General features: G+C 39.1%; 1 protein-coding gene across 17 annotated transcripts in view; it reads left to right on the top strand.

Annotated features, from left to right (window-relative positions):
* Window positions 1–17,034, top strand: part of Cadps (calcium dependent secretion activator) — a 453,294-nt gene that overhangs the window by 351,499 nt on the left and 84,761 nt on the right. For 7 of the 17 annotated variants that reach the window (XM_063257159.1, XM_023561761.2, XM_023561762.2 and 4 more), the window contains 3 exons: window positions 3,476–3,582; window positions 9,981–10,137; window positions 10,944–11,085. In XM_063257159.1, the coding sequence (XP_063113229.1) occupies window positions 3,476–3,582; window positions 9,981–10,137; window positions 10,944–11,085 (406 nt within the window). Of the gene's footprint in view, window positions 1–196; window positions 290–3,475; window positions 3,583–8,775; window positions 8,797–9,980; window positions 10,138–10,943; window positions 11,086–17,034 lie in introns of all 17 variants that reach the window. The other 10 variants (XM_063257157.1, XM_063257149.1, XM_063257150.1 and 7 more) reach the window with 3 other exon arrangements.

Consider the following 17,034-nt stretch of genomic DNA (forward strand, 5'->3'; position numbering starts at 1 on the left):
GTCACACCTCCGTAATGTCACAGTGGTGCCCAGAAAGCAGCAGCTCTCCATTCGTGTTTTATCAGTTTCGCTTGTTGGGTTGTTCTTTTCAGAGTGTGTCATTTGACTTGTCACCCTTTGTTAAAGTCATTTTGTGTCTTTACCTCTTTTTTTGTTTTTTATTTTTACTGCTGTCTCTCTTCACCTACCTGAGCAGCTCCCTCTCCACCTGGGCCTCCTCCTCCACCCACCCAAACGCAGATGAGCGCATTATATCAGAGGCTCAAAGGCATGCCTAGGCCGAAATCAAGTACTGTAAACCTGTCATTCTTTTACTCGGCAGCTTTCTAGTTTAGTTTGCTTTTCTGTTAACTTTTCTTCTTGAAATTCTGTTTCCATTTGGAATACTGAGCTGAGGTTCAGGCTCTCGAGTTTAATATTGTAGGTTTTGAGATCCTTGAAAGAGAGCATTTATTTCCAAATGTCCACATTTTTTGTCTAGCTATGTCTGACATATGCAACATTTTCAAACCTCAATGTCAGCACAAAATAACGTTGTTGCATAACATTTTGCATGACAATTTTTATATGTTATGAGCTTCAATTCTGTTGTATGAAATGTTTCCTGAGTATAATGTATTTTTAGTTTCGTCAGTGCTCCAGCTAGTGCAAGATTGGGGGATAGGAATATTGCAGTACATTTCAAGACAGCAGAAGTGACAAAAAAAATCATTTTTAAGCACAAACTTCTCCTTGACCTCTTTGGGTGGGGAAGGAGGAAGTGCTGAAAGATTTTGTACAATATTTTCTTTAAAGACAACATCTTAGAAAAATCATGTCTAGTACATTTTTGCCATTTAGCTAGTAAATCAGCTATGCAAACAAATGGGAAAATAGTGCTGTGTTTCGCTAAAATGGCTTGATCTACAGATAATGGAATCACAACTAATTAATAGTAAATGAAAGTCTGGCTACATGGGTTAATTGGCAGATCAAGTGTTCTAGATTAAAGGATCCTTAACCTTCTTATTTTAATGGTTGCAGGTTAATGTAACATTGCAAAAGATTTTATTAAACATACTGTCTGTATATATACATCAGGAATACACATATCTGCGTACATGTGCACACCCTCATAGAATGGCTGCCTGTACATGCACGCTTTATGTGTATCTATTGATATATATTGTAGTCAATCTAAGAGTACTGCATATTAAAACAAATCTTCAGGTGGTCCTAGCTTAAGCATCTTGGAATTCTCCAAACTTACAAATAAATCATATTTTTAAATAGATGTACATAAAAATATTGGTGGGAATCTTTTCCTTTCTGTATCATATGTCATCTACAACCAGAATTCCCTAGATTTGGTGTGTATTCCACCCAAAAGGACAATGCTGTCAGTTCTTAAAGTGAGAGATTTCATAGATGTACCGCAAGTGGGATTTCCTGCAGATTTGTATTAATGTACAGGCTTGTCTGGTTACTAGAAAATGTATGTAAGTATGTGATGTATGTATGTGGGTGTATGTGTCAAATGGGTAATAAGCATAGGATGAGGAATTTGCACGTTGATGTGTAAACATGAGTATCAACTAATAAAAAGAGTAGCTTGTGCATATTTACTATCAAAATGCAAATACCTCACTCTACACCTATTACCCAAACATATATACGCAGTATGTTTGTAGAAATGCCTGAAAGTCACTGATGAAATTATGATAGTCTACTTACAAAATCACAAACAGGTCAGGTGCCCCAAAAAGCATAGAAGTCAATGTTGCCACTCATTCTCTTTCCTCTGTTTATTGTTCAAGACCAGCTAATGAGCTGTTGGCACCTAAACTCCCGTGTCTCCTTGCTGGGTGTTTGCTCTTTTCTATCTGATCTGTACACTTCCACTCCTCACAGCTCCTACTTTCATGTTCAGAAAAGATCTGGCCCCATTGCCAGAGATCATAGCAGAGATGATGGAGATTCCATTAACCTGAAATACACAAAGTCCATTTTCTCACCAGCCTTTGGGCCAGGTTGGACAGAAACTTTTACCATCGAGAAATCTTACCCAGTCCCACTGATCTGTCTTAGCTCCCACTGACAAGACCTAAGCATTTCACTGAATTTTCATTACAATTCAATCCTAAATTGTAATGATTTTGCATGTTATCACCTAGCTAAGAAATGCCCAAAGTGAAATTATAAGATCTTTTCTTCAAATTACTCATCCCCTATGATTTTGTTTCTGTGCTTTCTTTTGTCCCAACAAAGCAAAACCTTCCCATGAAATATTTGGTAATTCTCTTTAGCAAGAAGCATTGAGGTGTCAAAACATTCCCACTTCAGATGAAAACATATTTCAGCAGTGCTTTTGTAAATATTTATACACATCCTGTGGAATCACGCTAAATGATTCTTTCAATGATTTTTTTTTTTGTACCAGGAATTGAACTCAGGATCTCATGCTTGCCTGGCAAGCACTGTGCTGCTAAGCTATATCCCCAGCCCTTAAACAACCCTTATTTCCATTAGACCTTCTCAAAGTCTGCTGGGGACTAAGCACAGAATAGATTCTCCTTTGAGTTCAGAATGACTGAATTCAAGCCATCTCATTGACTCAGAGAAAACATGTATGTTCTAAATAGTACTCTTTTCCCAGAGGAAAATACTTTGCAATGTTTTGGAACTTAGTGATGTTACCAAATATTCATCAACTCAGTTCCAGGACGGTGCTACATAAGCCCTGGTTTGTGGTTTCTTCCAATAAATTAAAATATAACCTCGTCAGCCAAGAGAAACTAAATAGAAACTAAAAAGATCAGTCCATTGTTGCAATGTAAGTGTGAAAATCTCAAGAATAGCAACCAGTGGCACAAACTACCTACACATTATGCAATAATCCATTCCCAAGATCCTTTTAAATAATTTTATCCTGCCTTACATGTAATGGTCAGGAATGTCTATCTCTTCCCTGGATAAGTAGAAACAAAGAAAGCTTTGAATCCACATTTTCAGAATGAAGATGTGTTCAACATGCAGACCTGCAAAACGAAAGGATGCTATAGTTCAATGTTTAGAGACCAATCTAGAAAACAATGTAGCAGACATCAAGATTAAGGTTCTGTTACACATCTTCCCATATCCGCTAGCCCAAACACAGTCTAAAGTAATGTAAGATAGTACATGCATGCTGTCTTTAAAGAACATGTATACAAAATGTCACTAAATTTGAAATGGGCTGTCATAGACTTAATATAGCTTCATATGCAAATTGGAAGCTGGAGCACTGTTTTTTCCTATTATGTATTAGAACTATGGTGATAATAACAATAAAATGGCTTTATGGTTTGCTCACTACTAATTACATGGCACTGAACATTTGCATGAAATTTTTTTAAAAACTTGATAACTATTCAAACTTTCTTATCCACTAGTTCTAACGGCCACTAGACTAGCATGCCACTTTCGCTGAATTTTAACACAAATTCTTGTACTACAGAAAATGTAGGCCGGTTAATCACTCCTGCCAAAAAGCTCGAAGATACAATACGTCTTGCTGAACTAGTCATTGAAGTTCTTCAGCAGAATGAGGAGCACCATGCAGAGGTGAGCAGGCTCTGTGGGAAATGTCTCTCAGTGACCTTTAGCTCAAGTAAAGCGGACTGTCCACCAGGTTGTGAATAAGATGCCTTAACTCCCATTTTCTTTTAACCGGGCTTGCAAAGAGAATGGAAGTAGAAGTTTTGGAAAGAGAAGCCTTTGTAAGGTTGTTTCAAACAGCCAAAAAGTGTTTTCATGTCGTACATTTCAGCCTCAATTTTCAGATGTTTTTAGCCATGAACAAGGAGGGGCGTGCAGCATCTGGTTAACCCTCGTCCAGAGCACACAAAATATTTTTTGGTCTCTTGTGGTTGTTTTTGTTGCCACCACTGTTGTTTTGATTGGTTCTTTGGTGTGTGGATCACAAGCCATCTTTTAAACTTATCTCTGTAACTTACTCTGCTTGTGCTAGTCTTCATTAGCTTTAAACTTAGGTTGCCTCGGTTACTGAATGTAAGTGACAGAGCAAATTATTCTGTGTTGTTCAATTTGTCAGTTCTCTCACATGCACGCAGGTAAACACAGCTTAGGTTTTTTACAAGCCACTACTAAAATGATGATTCTGATAATAATAATAATAAGCAAAAGAATTTCAAGCCAACTAACTCCCAAACCAATAAGGACTTAAACAACCTGCACTTCCAAGCAATGATCATCATGGTTAAACAGTTATGTCACTGCTCACTTCAAACTGAGCTTTCAAATCGTCACTTGAAATAACCTTTTTGAAAAATACACTAATTCTCCCTCTTCTTCTACATTCAGATTTACAAGGAAAGGGGAAAGGGATGCCATCACCGTAATCTCTGTCACCCAAAGTGATCATACCCATGCCTAAGTGAGAGTTGACCGAATAGTTAAATAATATATAACACACCATAAATCCAACCATCCCTACTAATGCCTGATTGCATATTTAAATTTCCTCCCTGTTTCTCTACTGTTCCACTCAATCTTGGCTGATCGTGGCAGGGGAAAGAGGTATGTGACTAAACCGAGCAAAGCGGCCACCTGCTGTCTTCCTCTGTGCATGCCCCTCCAGTACCATGTCTTCTAATGGGACTTTTCCCAGTGCTCCTGCTTCCTAACACTGACCCAAGGAATGTAACAGCACCTTCTAGTGGGCTGCTTGTGACATGGGTGGCCCTCCACGCAGGGTAAATGTGGGGTGATTCTCTTGTGCGTGCATGAAGCGATTGATACAGTTCCGACGACTGCAGTTACATCCTGATACACGCCTCCCACCTGCCTTGATTCTGTCCTTAGCCTGTGGTAGTTTTCTATGTCCGTCTGTATTCACCTTTATTACAGCAGGCAAGTACTGAGCTTAGCAACTAGTAGCTCATCAGAGTGATACTAATCTTCTCTACAGCTGTCTGTATGTGAGTCATATATACAGTATTTATATATAGAGAGAGTGTCATAGAATAATGTATTCCCTGAAAACCTTCTGGGAATGGGATACAACCCCCCACCACCAAGGAGGGTGTACTAATCATTCAGCACCTAGCAACTATGTACAGCCGGATGCAAGGAAGGAAGCAAATCACCCTCCATCCACACATACCTAGGACTGACTTCCAGACACATGAAATTAAACTGGCTTAGGATTTTTTCTACTTTTTTGTATGAGTGGGGCTTTTGAGGTTCAAGTGACAGGAGTATGTTCTCCTGGGTGTCTTCAGTACTGTCTCTGGAGGCTACCAGGGCCCTGCCTGCCTACAGTGCAAGTGGTTGAGACCTTGCCCATATCCACACACTTTTGAAGACATGGATAAAATCAAGATGGGTCCTCCCAGTTATGGTTGTGCTTTTAAGTAAATAAAAGAAGAAGAAAAACAACAGATACGTTCAATTTACAGTCAAGTTGTTATCTGAGGTCCTTACGGGCAAAGAAAGATTATGTATTTGCCTAAATGTCTCAAAATAAGCACCAAAGGAAATTTATTCCAAAGAAGATTATTTTTTTACTTTTCCAAAGAATCCTTTTTTACTAAGGATTAATCATTATGCTATACTACTCAGTAGCCAAGCTCAGAAAACATTTTAATCGTATGTATTCAGACCTTACCCAGGTAAAGCAATAAGCTAGATATAATTTTAATTGTGTCCCCATTACCTCTTTAGAAGTCAGTGATGAAAGTCTCAGCATACTTGGGAGTTACACATAACAATTTTCTTTTAGATAAATGAATAGGATTGTTTCCCAGGTTAGTCGTTTTGCCCACCGCGAAAGCGTGCTGCCCACCTGAAGTGAGCCCCGCGCAGCGCTTTCTGAAGCACAGGAAACAGGAAGTGCTGGGTGCAGAGTGCGGGAGGGCGGACGGAGCCTGCGTGCCAGAGAAGCTCAGGTCTGAGTCCAGCTTCACCTCCTCCCTCCTCCACGACCTTGACTGGCTGCTTGCTCCCGGGAAGCCGTCCTTTGGAGATGATAGAGAATGACATCATTAGGCTGGAAGGCCATGTTAAGCTGAGCATCTGGCATTTTTCCTGGCACATAACAAGCCCTCAACAAAATTTGGCTGATGTGGCACTGGGGGAAGATTCCTAAGGAAGCAAACTGTATGAATATCTGATGATAGAAAGGACGAAGCTCTGTGGAAAGTACCAAATGAATGAGCATGGACAGAAGATGTCAAAGGAAGAGGTAGATTGCCTGCATGGCAGGGTGGTCAGGAACCACACGCCCACCTGTTCGCAGCTTGCTCTCACAGACTGCAGTCAGCAGAAGGAGGTCCTAGCAGTGCTGCCCCAGGGGTCACCTTAACTCCCTTGGTTGGTATCTTCCAGAGAGGGCTGAGCTCTAGAAACTTCCCAGGGGACTACAGTATGCAGCCTGGGTGGAGAGAAACAGGGACCCAGCAGCCAAGGTAGAAGTTCCTCTGGAACCCTGCAGGTGGCGTTTCCTTTCAAAACAGGATGAAGACTTTTTTCCACTACCTATATTCTCTACGGGTTCAGTAAATTCTAAAAGAAAGGCGCTCAGTCCTAAATGCAGATCTTAACTTCAAGGCAACGCTGTTGGTTGGTACCACACAGACAAAAGTGATAAGCAGACCTACCTTTCCCTGCAATAAATAAATAAATAAATAATCTTTAAATCCATGATTAATTCCTGTACAGAACAATTAAATGTCCCTAGAGAAAAGATTTTCATCAACTAATAACACCTGACGCTATTCCCAATGCAGGATATGGTAACAGCTGTCATATTTCTCTTTTGCTTGCAACTTAATTCTGTTTTATGAGCCTGACCTATTCACATGCACATGAATTCATGTACTGTTGCTGCTCCTTCCCAATCTCTCTCTATGTATATGTATGTATATGTATATATGTATTGTGGTTTATAGAGGGGTACATATATACATGTTAGTTTGTGTGCAAAATACACAGTGTGTTCAGTGTGGTGAACCGTACCCTAAAGCACACAACTTTGTCTTTGAGTAACAAAATGCACTGGGTAAGTATGCAGAAATTAATGTGTAACTCTTTATTATCTTTGGAAAAGATGTATTGAGACTTCAGGTGCCCATGCCCATTGTGTGCAAGTTCATCTATAAAAGTAGCATTCACCTTTAGGAGCAAACATAAATATATATATATATATATATATATATATATATATATATATATATATATATAACTGGGACTATACTGCAGCTTTTTGGTTATTACTGCCCTTGCTAGAATCTCTCATCAGAGACTCAGATTTTATTTTAAAGTTCTCAAAAGAATTACTTTAGATATACAAAAATAGCTCAGTTTTTACTTTTACAAGTTCCAAATTTAAATTCTCTTAGTTCACCAGAATTCTGCATTTCATCCATCAGGTCCCATACTGATAATTCATAACCCAGAAGTCAAAGAGCTACCGATCCATACAATTATTGCTACAAGGACTATAAGTACTTACCCAATAACACATAACATTACAACAAGAGACTGAGTTCTCTGTTGATAGTAGATGTGGTGCTTCTTATGGTCCCTGGTTTACAAATTTTAAATTAAAAAGCTGGTAAGAACCAGATATCAAGTTGGACTAAGAAATTTTTAATTTCAGGCATTTGTGGTTAGCTTTGGTTTTGGTTTGGTTTTTCCTGTCACCCTGGAATAAGAGGTATGCTGTAAGAAGGCAGCACAGCCTTCCCAGTAACTGTTTTCTTCAACGCATACTGAAGATACAAAATTGATCATTTAATTCCAGAGTAAATACTAGTTGGGCAAGGTGGCCCACACCTATAATCCCAGCTCTCAGGAGGCTGAGGCAGGAGGATCACTGCAAATTCAAAACCAATCTGAGCTACTTAGTGAGTTCAGGGCCAGCTTGGACTGCATAGCAAGACACTGTCTCAAAAAATAAATAAACAAATATTTAGAAACCAGGGGAAAAAAGAGGTAATAAGTACTACTCAAAATTTGGCATGCTCTTGTGGGCTCTAAAAATATCCTGGAACAGGATTGATGAAACTCAGCCTTCCATGTAGGGTTAGGGGTGGGAATGGGACTTCAGTAGATTCTAGTAATTAAATGGCCTCTACCTAAAAGCCAGAGAGGTGGGAACCCTCTGGGTGGGATGAAGGATTTCTTTTTCTGCTGGATTAAGCCAAGGAGGCAGTGGATGAAGCCCCAGGCCCCAGGGTAGTAAAACTACAATAAAACCTCATCAGTTCAGACCCAAATACAATCTGATTGCAGATAATTTAACTGCAGAGATAGTTTTTCTACTTTTTCTTGAATAAGTCTGACATGATCTCAACTCCCTTTTGAAATTCTAAAGATCCCTTCATACACATTAAAGTTATCTAGTACTTTTTCCATCGTGAGATTTGACATTAAATCTATCTTTTAAACTTCAATGTGTAAGTCAACTCATCTACAATTATCAGTATGAAAAAGTTTATCCATGCATGATACAGACATACACTAATTCAGACACTGTGAATATTATGAATATACTTTACTTCGGTTTCCCATTACAGACCACATTCAAAGCAGTAAAATGATACCTGTTTTTAGAAAGCTCAACAATTGAGGGGTTTTTTCATTGTTGACAGACCAGCATTTCTAGATTCTCTACTCTGAATCAGTGAGGTTTTACTGTAAATTAAAAAGGAAACAGCAGGTGTCTATTTCCAGCCAAGCAGACCTTGCAGAATGATCCATGACTTGATTTTTTCCATTTAATTTGCAAACCAGCCACATGTTGATAAAGGAGAAGTAAGTAAAGTGAAATCTCATGAAAGAAGAGAGGCGAGCCCCTAGTCTGCCTCCTAGTGGCTGTTAGAATATCCCTTTGATTACCAATAGATCACGGAAAAGCTTGGCCATTGAACAAACCCTTTCATTTATGGAATTATTTCCATAATCATCTTTCATGTTTCCAAATGCCTTCCCATCCTTTTTTTGGTGAATGCTCTGGAACGTGTTTCAAATGTAAATACTTAACAGCATTGAATGGGGAGGTGGGGAACAAGAGAGGCTGGCAGTTTGTTTTTGTTTTACTGCTCTCTTTGAAATCAGCAAACAGGGCCTGTTGACACCGTCACTCATTCTGCATGCTCCCTGCCAGAAATGATTAGTCAACATGCATGCATGCCTTTGAATTGCATTCACATCTGGCCCCGTCTGATGTGAATGTCACCCCCGAGACCGTGCACAATGATGTTCAAGGGCTCACGTGCATGCAAATGAGTTACTTCACTGATATTTTTTGGTTTTCAATGTACATATGTGTCCAACCCCCAGAAACGTAAGTCCTGATCTTACTTGGTGTTCCCCAGCCTAAACCTGATCTTTCCTCCAGAGTGGATATAAAACCAAAGGCTCCTTCGCAGATAGAGAATTCACCTCGAAACGTCTGTGATAATTGTAACAATGGTTTCCTCTGACTTCATATGAAATAGGAGTAATGTTCTTATTGTGTAGGGAAACATTAGTCCCTGAGTTTGTAGGAGACCGAAGGCAATTGAGCCCCAGCTCTATAGATATGTGAATGATAACTGCAAATTTTCAAGTTAGACCAGCAGAAAACCCATAAACACAGTGAAGAAACTCCCAAATTCTAATACCTTAGAGCAAGAACTAGCCAACAGCGATGATCCAGCGCATGACTACTGAGTTATTGTAAATTGAACAGAAGTTCCACATCTGTCATTTCTATGGCTGCATTCTCTGACTCGTGTGTCAGAAATAAAGGCTCTCTGTGGCAGGAATTCTGAAGAGCCCTGCCCTGGACTCAGAGTCCCATTTGTATCCAGAATGCTGTTCTCTTTACAATAAAATGACCAAACCCTGCTGGATGCACAAGCCGTCTGAGACAGTGAGGGCTGCAGTTCATATCCTGTGTCCAGCGAAGAAACTCATTACCTCTCTGTCTCCTGTTTTTCTGCCAAATTCCAAAGGCCTTTGCGTGGTGGTCAGACTTAATGGTGGAGCATGCAGAGACGTTCCTGTCACTGTTTGCGGTGGACATGGATGCAGCCTTAGAGGTGCAGCCTCCCGACACGTGGGACAGTTTTCCAGTGTTTCAGCTGCTGAATGATTTTCTCCGTACCGACTGTATGTATCATCTTTGAATGCAAACTTTCTTGTGTGTTCTGCAGATAAACACGGTGCTGAGATGTCTTTATTCCAAGAAGACTGCAGGTCAGATAGTGTTCTTCCTAGTTACATTGTTAGCAAGCACACACATGCACAGGCATCCCGACCCTCTAGCTGATGGGTGTCCCCAGCAGAGAGAGTTCTGTTGCAGGGAAGCCCTCATCTACCTAAACAGAAGACCAGAGTAGCACGAGAAGGGACCATTCCTTGTATTTTACTTGCACTGGAACAAATTAGTTAGCTTCACTTCTTCACATTTTGTAAGCTTCATCAAAAGATGCTTTCTGGATGAAAAACAATTTCTAGCTAAATCACACTGCAAGCATTTCTTTGTGTTTTATAGCAACAGTAGCAATAAAATAGACCCTCCCAGGAAAAGCTGTGAAGGAGAAGCTGGAGTAAAGAAGGTTCTTTCTTCCTGCTAACTGAAAGACAGGAAGAAGAGTGGATACAAAGAAACCATAAAAAATGATGTGGATTATTGTTTGTGTTATTTGTTTTTTAAGGAGAATGATTATTTTTCCTTTTAGAAGAATGACATAAAAGAGTAAAGTTTTTAATTACATTCCCCTTACAAACAAAATTTAATATGAGCTTCAAGGTTGTTCGTGTTCTTTTTTATTTTTCTTCTTCTTCTTCTTCTTTTTTTTTTGGCTTCCTTCAAAGCAGGATATTGAACATAGAAGACAATCATCTCTTTGTGTACATTGTACTTTGATAAAGCAATTATGGGTTCTTACCACACTTTTGCTTATCTGTTCTAGATAATTTGCGCAATGGAAAATTTCACAAACACCTGCAAGACCTGTTTGCTCCACTTGTTGTTAGATATGTGGATTTGATGGAGTCCTCAATTGCACAATCCATTCACAGGGGCTTTGAGCGGGAGTCATGGGAACCAGTCAAGTAAGGACACCTCTTTTGATACTATTGGAATTTGGGTACAGATGGCTGGAGAGTCATGCAGAAATGGATTAATGGTGTCACATGATTTTCATTGTTAATATGGACAGAAAGCAAACATCATACATATTTCCTACTACACTACAACGCTCAGAGCATCTTTGACTGAATGGAGGGTAGGGAGGAGGGTGAGAAATGGTTCATGAAGTGTACTTTTTGCACAACATAAATAAGAATTAACATAGATCAATCTGACCAATACTGTGTATTTTACTCAAATAGTAAAATAATATTCTTAGGAATTATTTCCTAAAGTGTGTTTCATAGGGTTTTCAGGAAGGCCAACAAACCTTTTCTGTAGAAGGCTAGGTAGCAGAATACTTAGGCTTTTTAAGTTACATTATCTGTCTTAATTACTTCATTCCACCATCATAGCACAAAAATCGTTATGGATCGGATGTAAACAAACAAGTATGTTGTATTTCAGTAAAACTTTATTTATAAACAGGGTGGCAGTTTGCCATCCCCAGGTCTAAGCCTTTCCAACATAACCTCCAAAAAAGACGGATTCTCACAGCCCAGTGCATTTAGGAAACCCTGCATACCCCCTTCCACCCACTCCCTTGTCCAGATACCAGCACATTTGAAAACTGAGAAATTGGTAATAAAGAATCTTGTTTACCCTAAGTTGCTTAACTGTAGCTGATTACAGTACGCATGTTTTTTGCATTATCTCCTGCAGGTCAAGTCACAGGAAATTCTGTGAGCTGTGAGTTTGTTAATTTCCACAACTGCTTGGCAGAGCTTAGGGCAGTAGCTGGCAGATTTAGTGGCAGCTTCATGGAGCTTAGGGTTGCCAGGGGCCAGTCTCAGACTGCTTTATCTGAAATATGTAGATTTTCAAATGGTCGGAGAGCTCTAGGAGAGCCTAGTATTAGTTTTGCCCTGTTAGATTATTCTCTCCACACTACTCCCATAAGAAAATCATTCAGTTCTCTCTACTCATTTATATTTTTGGGCTATAGCAACCAGTATAAGCAAATAAAGGTAAGTACCAATAAGTTTTAAAAACAAATATTGGTAAAGGTCATTCCTCAATTTGGAAGCCTTGACTTGTGCCCTATTTTTAAGCAATTTTCTGAGTTGAGACCCTCTCTTTGTTATTAGATGTATACCTTTCTCTGCCTCCTGCATATCTGAGCCACAAGAGAGGTTTTCACCCTGCACCAATAGAGAAGGTTAATAGATAACAGTTCTTTATTTTCCAGTGCTAAGAAATCTAAATCTTAGTTTATTATGCTTAGGTTTATAATGGTCTGTTGACTTTAACTTAGAAGAATAAACCAGGTCTCCTGATGAAAGGCAGAATGAGGGGCCCCATCGCTTATTAATTACTTATGATAATCAAATCAGTCATGCTTGGGAGAATAACTGTGAAAAGAAAAAGATATAAATGAGTAATATTCACATTTTGAAAATAGCAGTGGTCTTGAAATAGCATTTACTTCCTTGAGTTTAAATGCGGAAGGTACTACTGCCAACACACATGGGAAAGAGATGATTGCTACCCTTCACTATTCCTGGAAGAGCCCTAGATTTAGGGTCTGCTTTTCCCTTTACCAGCCAGAAGGCAGGGTTTTCATCTCTTTGAACTTGTTTGCTCATCTGCAAAACTGGTTTTTTAAAATGTCCCTACCCAGGATCCGAGAATTGTCATGAAGATCTGTGATAATGTCACGAAAGTCATTTTATAATCTGTTAAATTCTTCAGAAGCCAAACATATGACTGCTATTCCTTTGGAAGCATTAAATATTCTTAGTACTATCAGAAGTAAAGATAGAATCAAAATCATTTTCACAATTGGAAGACATAGTCTGGGAATGTTTTGTTGGTTTTTTTTTAACTGATGGAAAGAAATTGAACTTGTGGACCAGTTCAATTAGAAAGATCTATATTTTTATACAGGAATAAGAGCTGTGAATAATCACCTGGAAATTATGTACATTTGTCTTCCTTTAAAAATAAGCCTATGCAAACAGTCCAAAATTGTACTGTGAGTTAGTGAGTCTGACCATGGTTGTTTTTCCAATTTGTACTGAACATTACATGCCTGTTGGGAGTTTGTGGAAATTTTTAAAATGGCCAACTCAAACCTACGCTGTTAAAGTTCTTTTAAGTCACACATTTTATTAGCTGCTTTGTAAGTGGAGCATGGATGCTGCAAGACGCCTTGACAGAAAGGCATTGAGAAGAAGATACAAAAAAAGTTCGGGGACATGCATACATGCTAAGCAAAATACACCTCTCTGTGACTCCTACCGCATAAAGAAAACCAAATGCAGACTTTCATCTGTCAGCTCTCTTGTAAGAATGTTAGTAAAGGAGCAGAAATTCATCTTGCTCCTTAGATTTTTGTCCAAGTAAAGAGCAACCATTTTGGCATCCTTTTTGAGCTCACCCCAAAACAAGAATCTGACTTAGGTAAATTTAGTTCACTAATTTTTTTCAGTTTTTGCCACAGTATCCAACACACACACACGCAAACACACATAGCCTTTCTCTCAAACAATTGCTATCTGCAAGTAGTTCTGTTTTCCCGTTTTTCAGAAAGCATGGATGTATGCACCTGTCTATAGATAAAAGGAGAAGAGCAACATAAAGCTTACTTCAAAATAACTGGGACTGAAAATGTTAAAAAAAAAAAAAAAAAGCACTCTGACAAGAAAATGCTACCCATGTGTTGAGTTTGCTAAAAATAGAACTAAAAGGATTACTTATCTTTCAGATTTCCTTCTTTCAAAATATGACCCTGTAAGAGAATATAGAGGTTAAATCTTTAGGCTTGATCCGATCAGGTCATTGAATGAATGGGTAGAAGAGCTTTGCTCCGTGGCTGTCTTTCTCTTGAGGGAAGCCTTCCCTCTCTGAGGAGAGAGGAGAGGCTGTGTTTCCGTTGCCACTGAGCCAGATGCAGCCATGGTTGGAATCTTTGTACATCACTGGAAAGTGTCAGTGTATAGCTAGCTGGTAGCACAGCTAAAGATAATCAGCATCTCAGAGACAGATTAAAGATAAGCAGCATCTCAGGATGGCCACGATGTCTGCAGCCCACAGGACTCTCGTGGGCATCCGTCAGCATAGGTCATGGACCACCACCACAGTTGGGCGGGTTATTTGCAACCTTCTTAGAACCACTGAGTATGAGTTTGGGGTCCCATCAAGCAAGTGGACAGCATTCCCACCCGCTGTTTTCTGTCAGCTCATTGTCCTTCAAGGTGGGAGAAGTTCTAGGATTTGTCTAATCCAGTCCGGCTGGGTCCTCCCCTAACCCTGGAGCCCTTTTCCAGACAGATAGTCACTTGGTGTCTACATAAAAATCTCCAGGCATGGGAAGTGCTTGGCTTCATGACTACCTCATCGAGGCTAGAATGGCTCTGGCATATGACAATAAATGTTCCTTCTTGATAGATACACACTGTCAGACCCAACTTCATCACGTCTCTCTTTTCTTTTTCTTCTTTTTATTTCAACTGGGAATTGAACCCAAGGCCTGGGATATGCTAGTGCACTCTACCACTGAGCAATACCCCCAGTAGCTTCATTTCTGAAAATGCATTTTATTCCTTTATGCCAGAGTTGTGCATATGAAAAGTGTTTTTAAAATAATATCTTTTTCCAGAATGACAAAGATGTGAATAACTGAAAGATAATAGACATCTGACCAGAGACACTGAGCAATATTGTAGGTGTTCTGATGTCAAGTATAGACAGGTATTAGACTTGGAATCAGAGCTCCTAACTCTGCTGGTAGCTTGTCAGATGCCTTTAGTCCAGGAGGATTTCTGAATTAAGATCCTCCCTCAGTTGACCTTTCTCAGATTCAGAATTCTTCTTTATAAAGCAAGGACTTTGAATAGCCAGAGCTTTTCTAGAGCTAACACTCCAGAAAACAAGACTCTTTATATCCGTCCTCGTGGAGCCATCTGGTCACCACTGCCTGGATGGTCACCTCGCACCTAGAACAGGCCCTGGAACATAACCCAGGCTTAGCAAATATGCAGGATACAAGGTGCAGGTTGTAAGGATGCAGTAGGAGAACTATGGGGATGAAAACGTACAAACGATATCTTTCGCTGATTAGGACTTTCAACCTAGTTGAGTCTGCACAACATACACATAAGAATGACTTTATTTACTGGTATACCCATATATAAATAATATACAAAGAGTGGTGAAGAACTTAGGAGAGAGAGAGGAATGAACTTCCATTGAGGGATTATGAAGGAAATGGCTTGGAGAGTACACTTTAACCATGCTGGGGAAGCTGGCAAAAAGCATGAGCTCAAGCAGAAGGGAGAAGACAAAGTATGGAAAAGAATTAGTAAAAGTGTTCAGGTGGGCTAGCATGGACATTAAGGAGGAGGCAAGCCTTGGAGAGATGTTCAGGAGGTTCTTAAATTCCATGAGGTTTGGCACTTTATTCTGTGGGTGACGCATTCTTGATGCACAGCCCCCAAGCAAGCAAAAGTTGGTGTGTGGCGGGGTCGAGGAAGACCTTATTCTTTTTATATATAAAGTACAGGTCAACATACAATTCATAAACAAATTTTTTAAAGTATATGTGTGGTATTAACTGTCCATGAAAAAGGAAGTTGGAGGAGGATAATGAATGAAAGTTTTTTTAATGTCACTTTGAACTCTAGATAGATATCAAAGAAACCCAACAACTGAATATGGGGTTAGACCCAAGAACAGACCCTAAAAGAGGATTTCATATCCTAAGAACAGTTGAGATACACTATTTTACTTATGGAATAAATTGCTCTTAAAAATAGGAAGTGTTCTCTTTCTAAAAATCTACCCTCACCCACAACTGTAAAGCAGACATCTTTGAGAGAAGACACAGCTGTATTTGCCTGGAGGTAGCGTCTTGATTAGAATTAATTATCAGAAGTAAAGAATGACTCACCAAGCCATTCCCATCTGTAGAAATGCCATAATTCAAGCACTATGACACTGACCTACATGAGAAAGTAGATAAAGTTTCTTTAATCCCAAGTGCTAAAGGTGGGAGCTAAATGAAAACTATCCTTTTGTCAGCAGTCTCCAAAACAAATGTGAGTCTAATTTTTAACATGGACCAGTTGTTAGAATTGCAATTCACACGTGTTGGACTATCCAGAGATACATAGTTATATGCTCACAAAGGGAATGACTAACTCATTCTTGGGTAGCTGCTAATGGACTCGCTTTTAAAATGATAATTTCTTATCCTAGGCATTGGAACTGAGGGCTAAGAGAAAATGTCCCCTTGTCACAAGTGTGTTAGTTAAACATGCTTGGAATTGGGTTACTAATATACTTTAATATCTAAATGAAATGTTAGTTATATTAGTAATACCTTCGATTATTTTGCTAAAAGCAGAAATAGCGAGTATGTTTTATTATTTTAAAAGTAGACCATTATAATATGCCCCAAAGAAAAAAAAAGTTTCTATTTGAGACCATGCAATATTCAGCCAAAATGTCATATTTTACAGCTACAATATGTTTTGATTAAGTACTTTTTTATTTTTGAGTGCAAAATGAAGTTCATTTCTAATTTGTATACTCACCATCCACTAATATGTTTAAATTAAGTTGCTTTTGCATTCATCTGTATGTTATTCATTTCTAGCTGTTTTTAATTTGCTCAGAATTGACATTTTAACTTTCCAGGCTGCCATCTCTAAGATCTCTTAATTCCTTGATCATTATTCAGTGTGTGTATCATTTAATGATCACATTTGCTTATATAGGCTTACACATGTCTCCGTGGAGATCGCCAGCGGATTTGTTACATGGTAGTGTTTACGACTGAGAACCACTAGGGACTGAATTCAAAGGCAATTTCCCCATTTAACAGAAACACATGGAAGGAAAAGTTCTGTTTTTTCCTTTCTACTTAATAG

This window comes from Cavia porcellus, unplaced genomic scaffold, assembly GCF_034190915.1.
Source record: "Cavia porcellus strain 051 isolate PalLab524CR breed Dunkin Hartley unplaced genomic scaffold, mCavPor4.1 scaffold_10, whole genome shotgun sequence".
NCBI classification, from domain to species: Eukaryota; Metazoa; Chordata; class Mammalia; order Rodentia; family Caviidae; genus Cavia; species Cavia porcellus.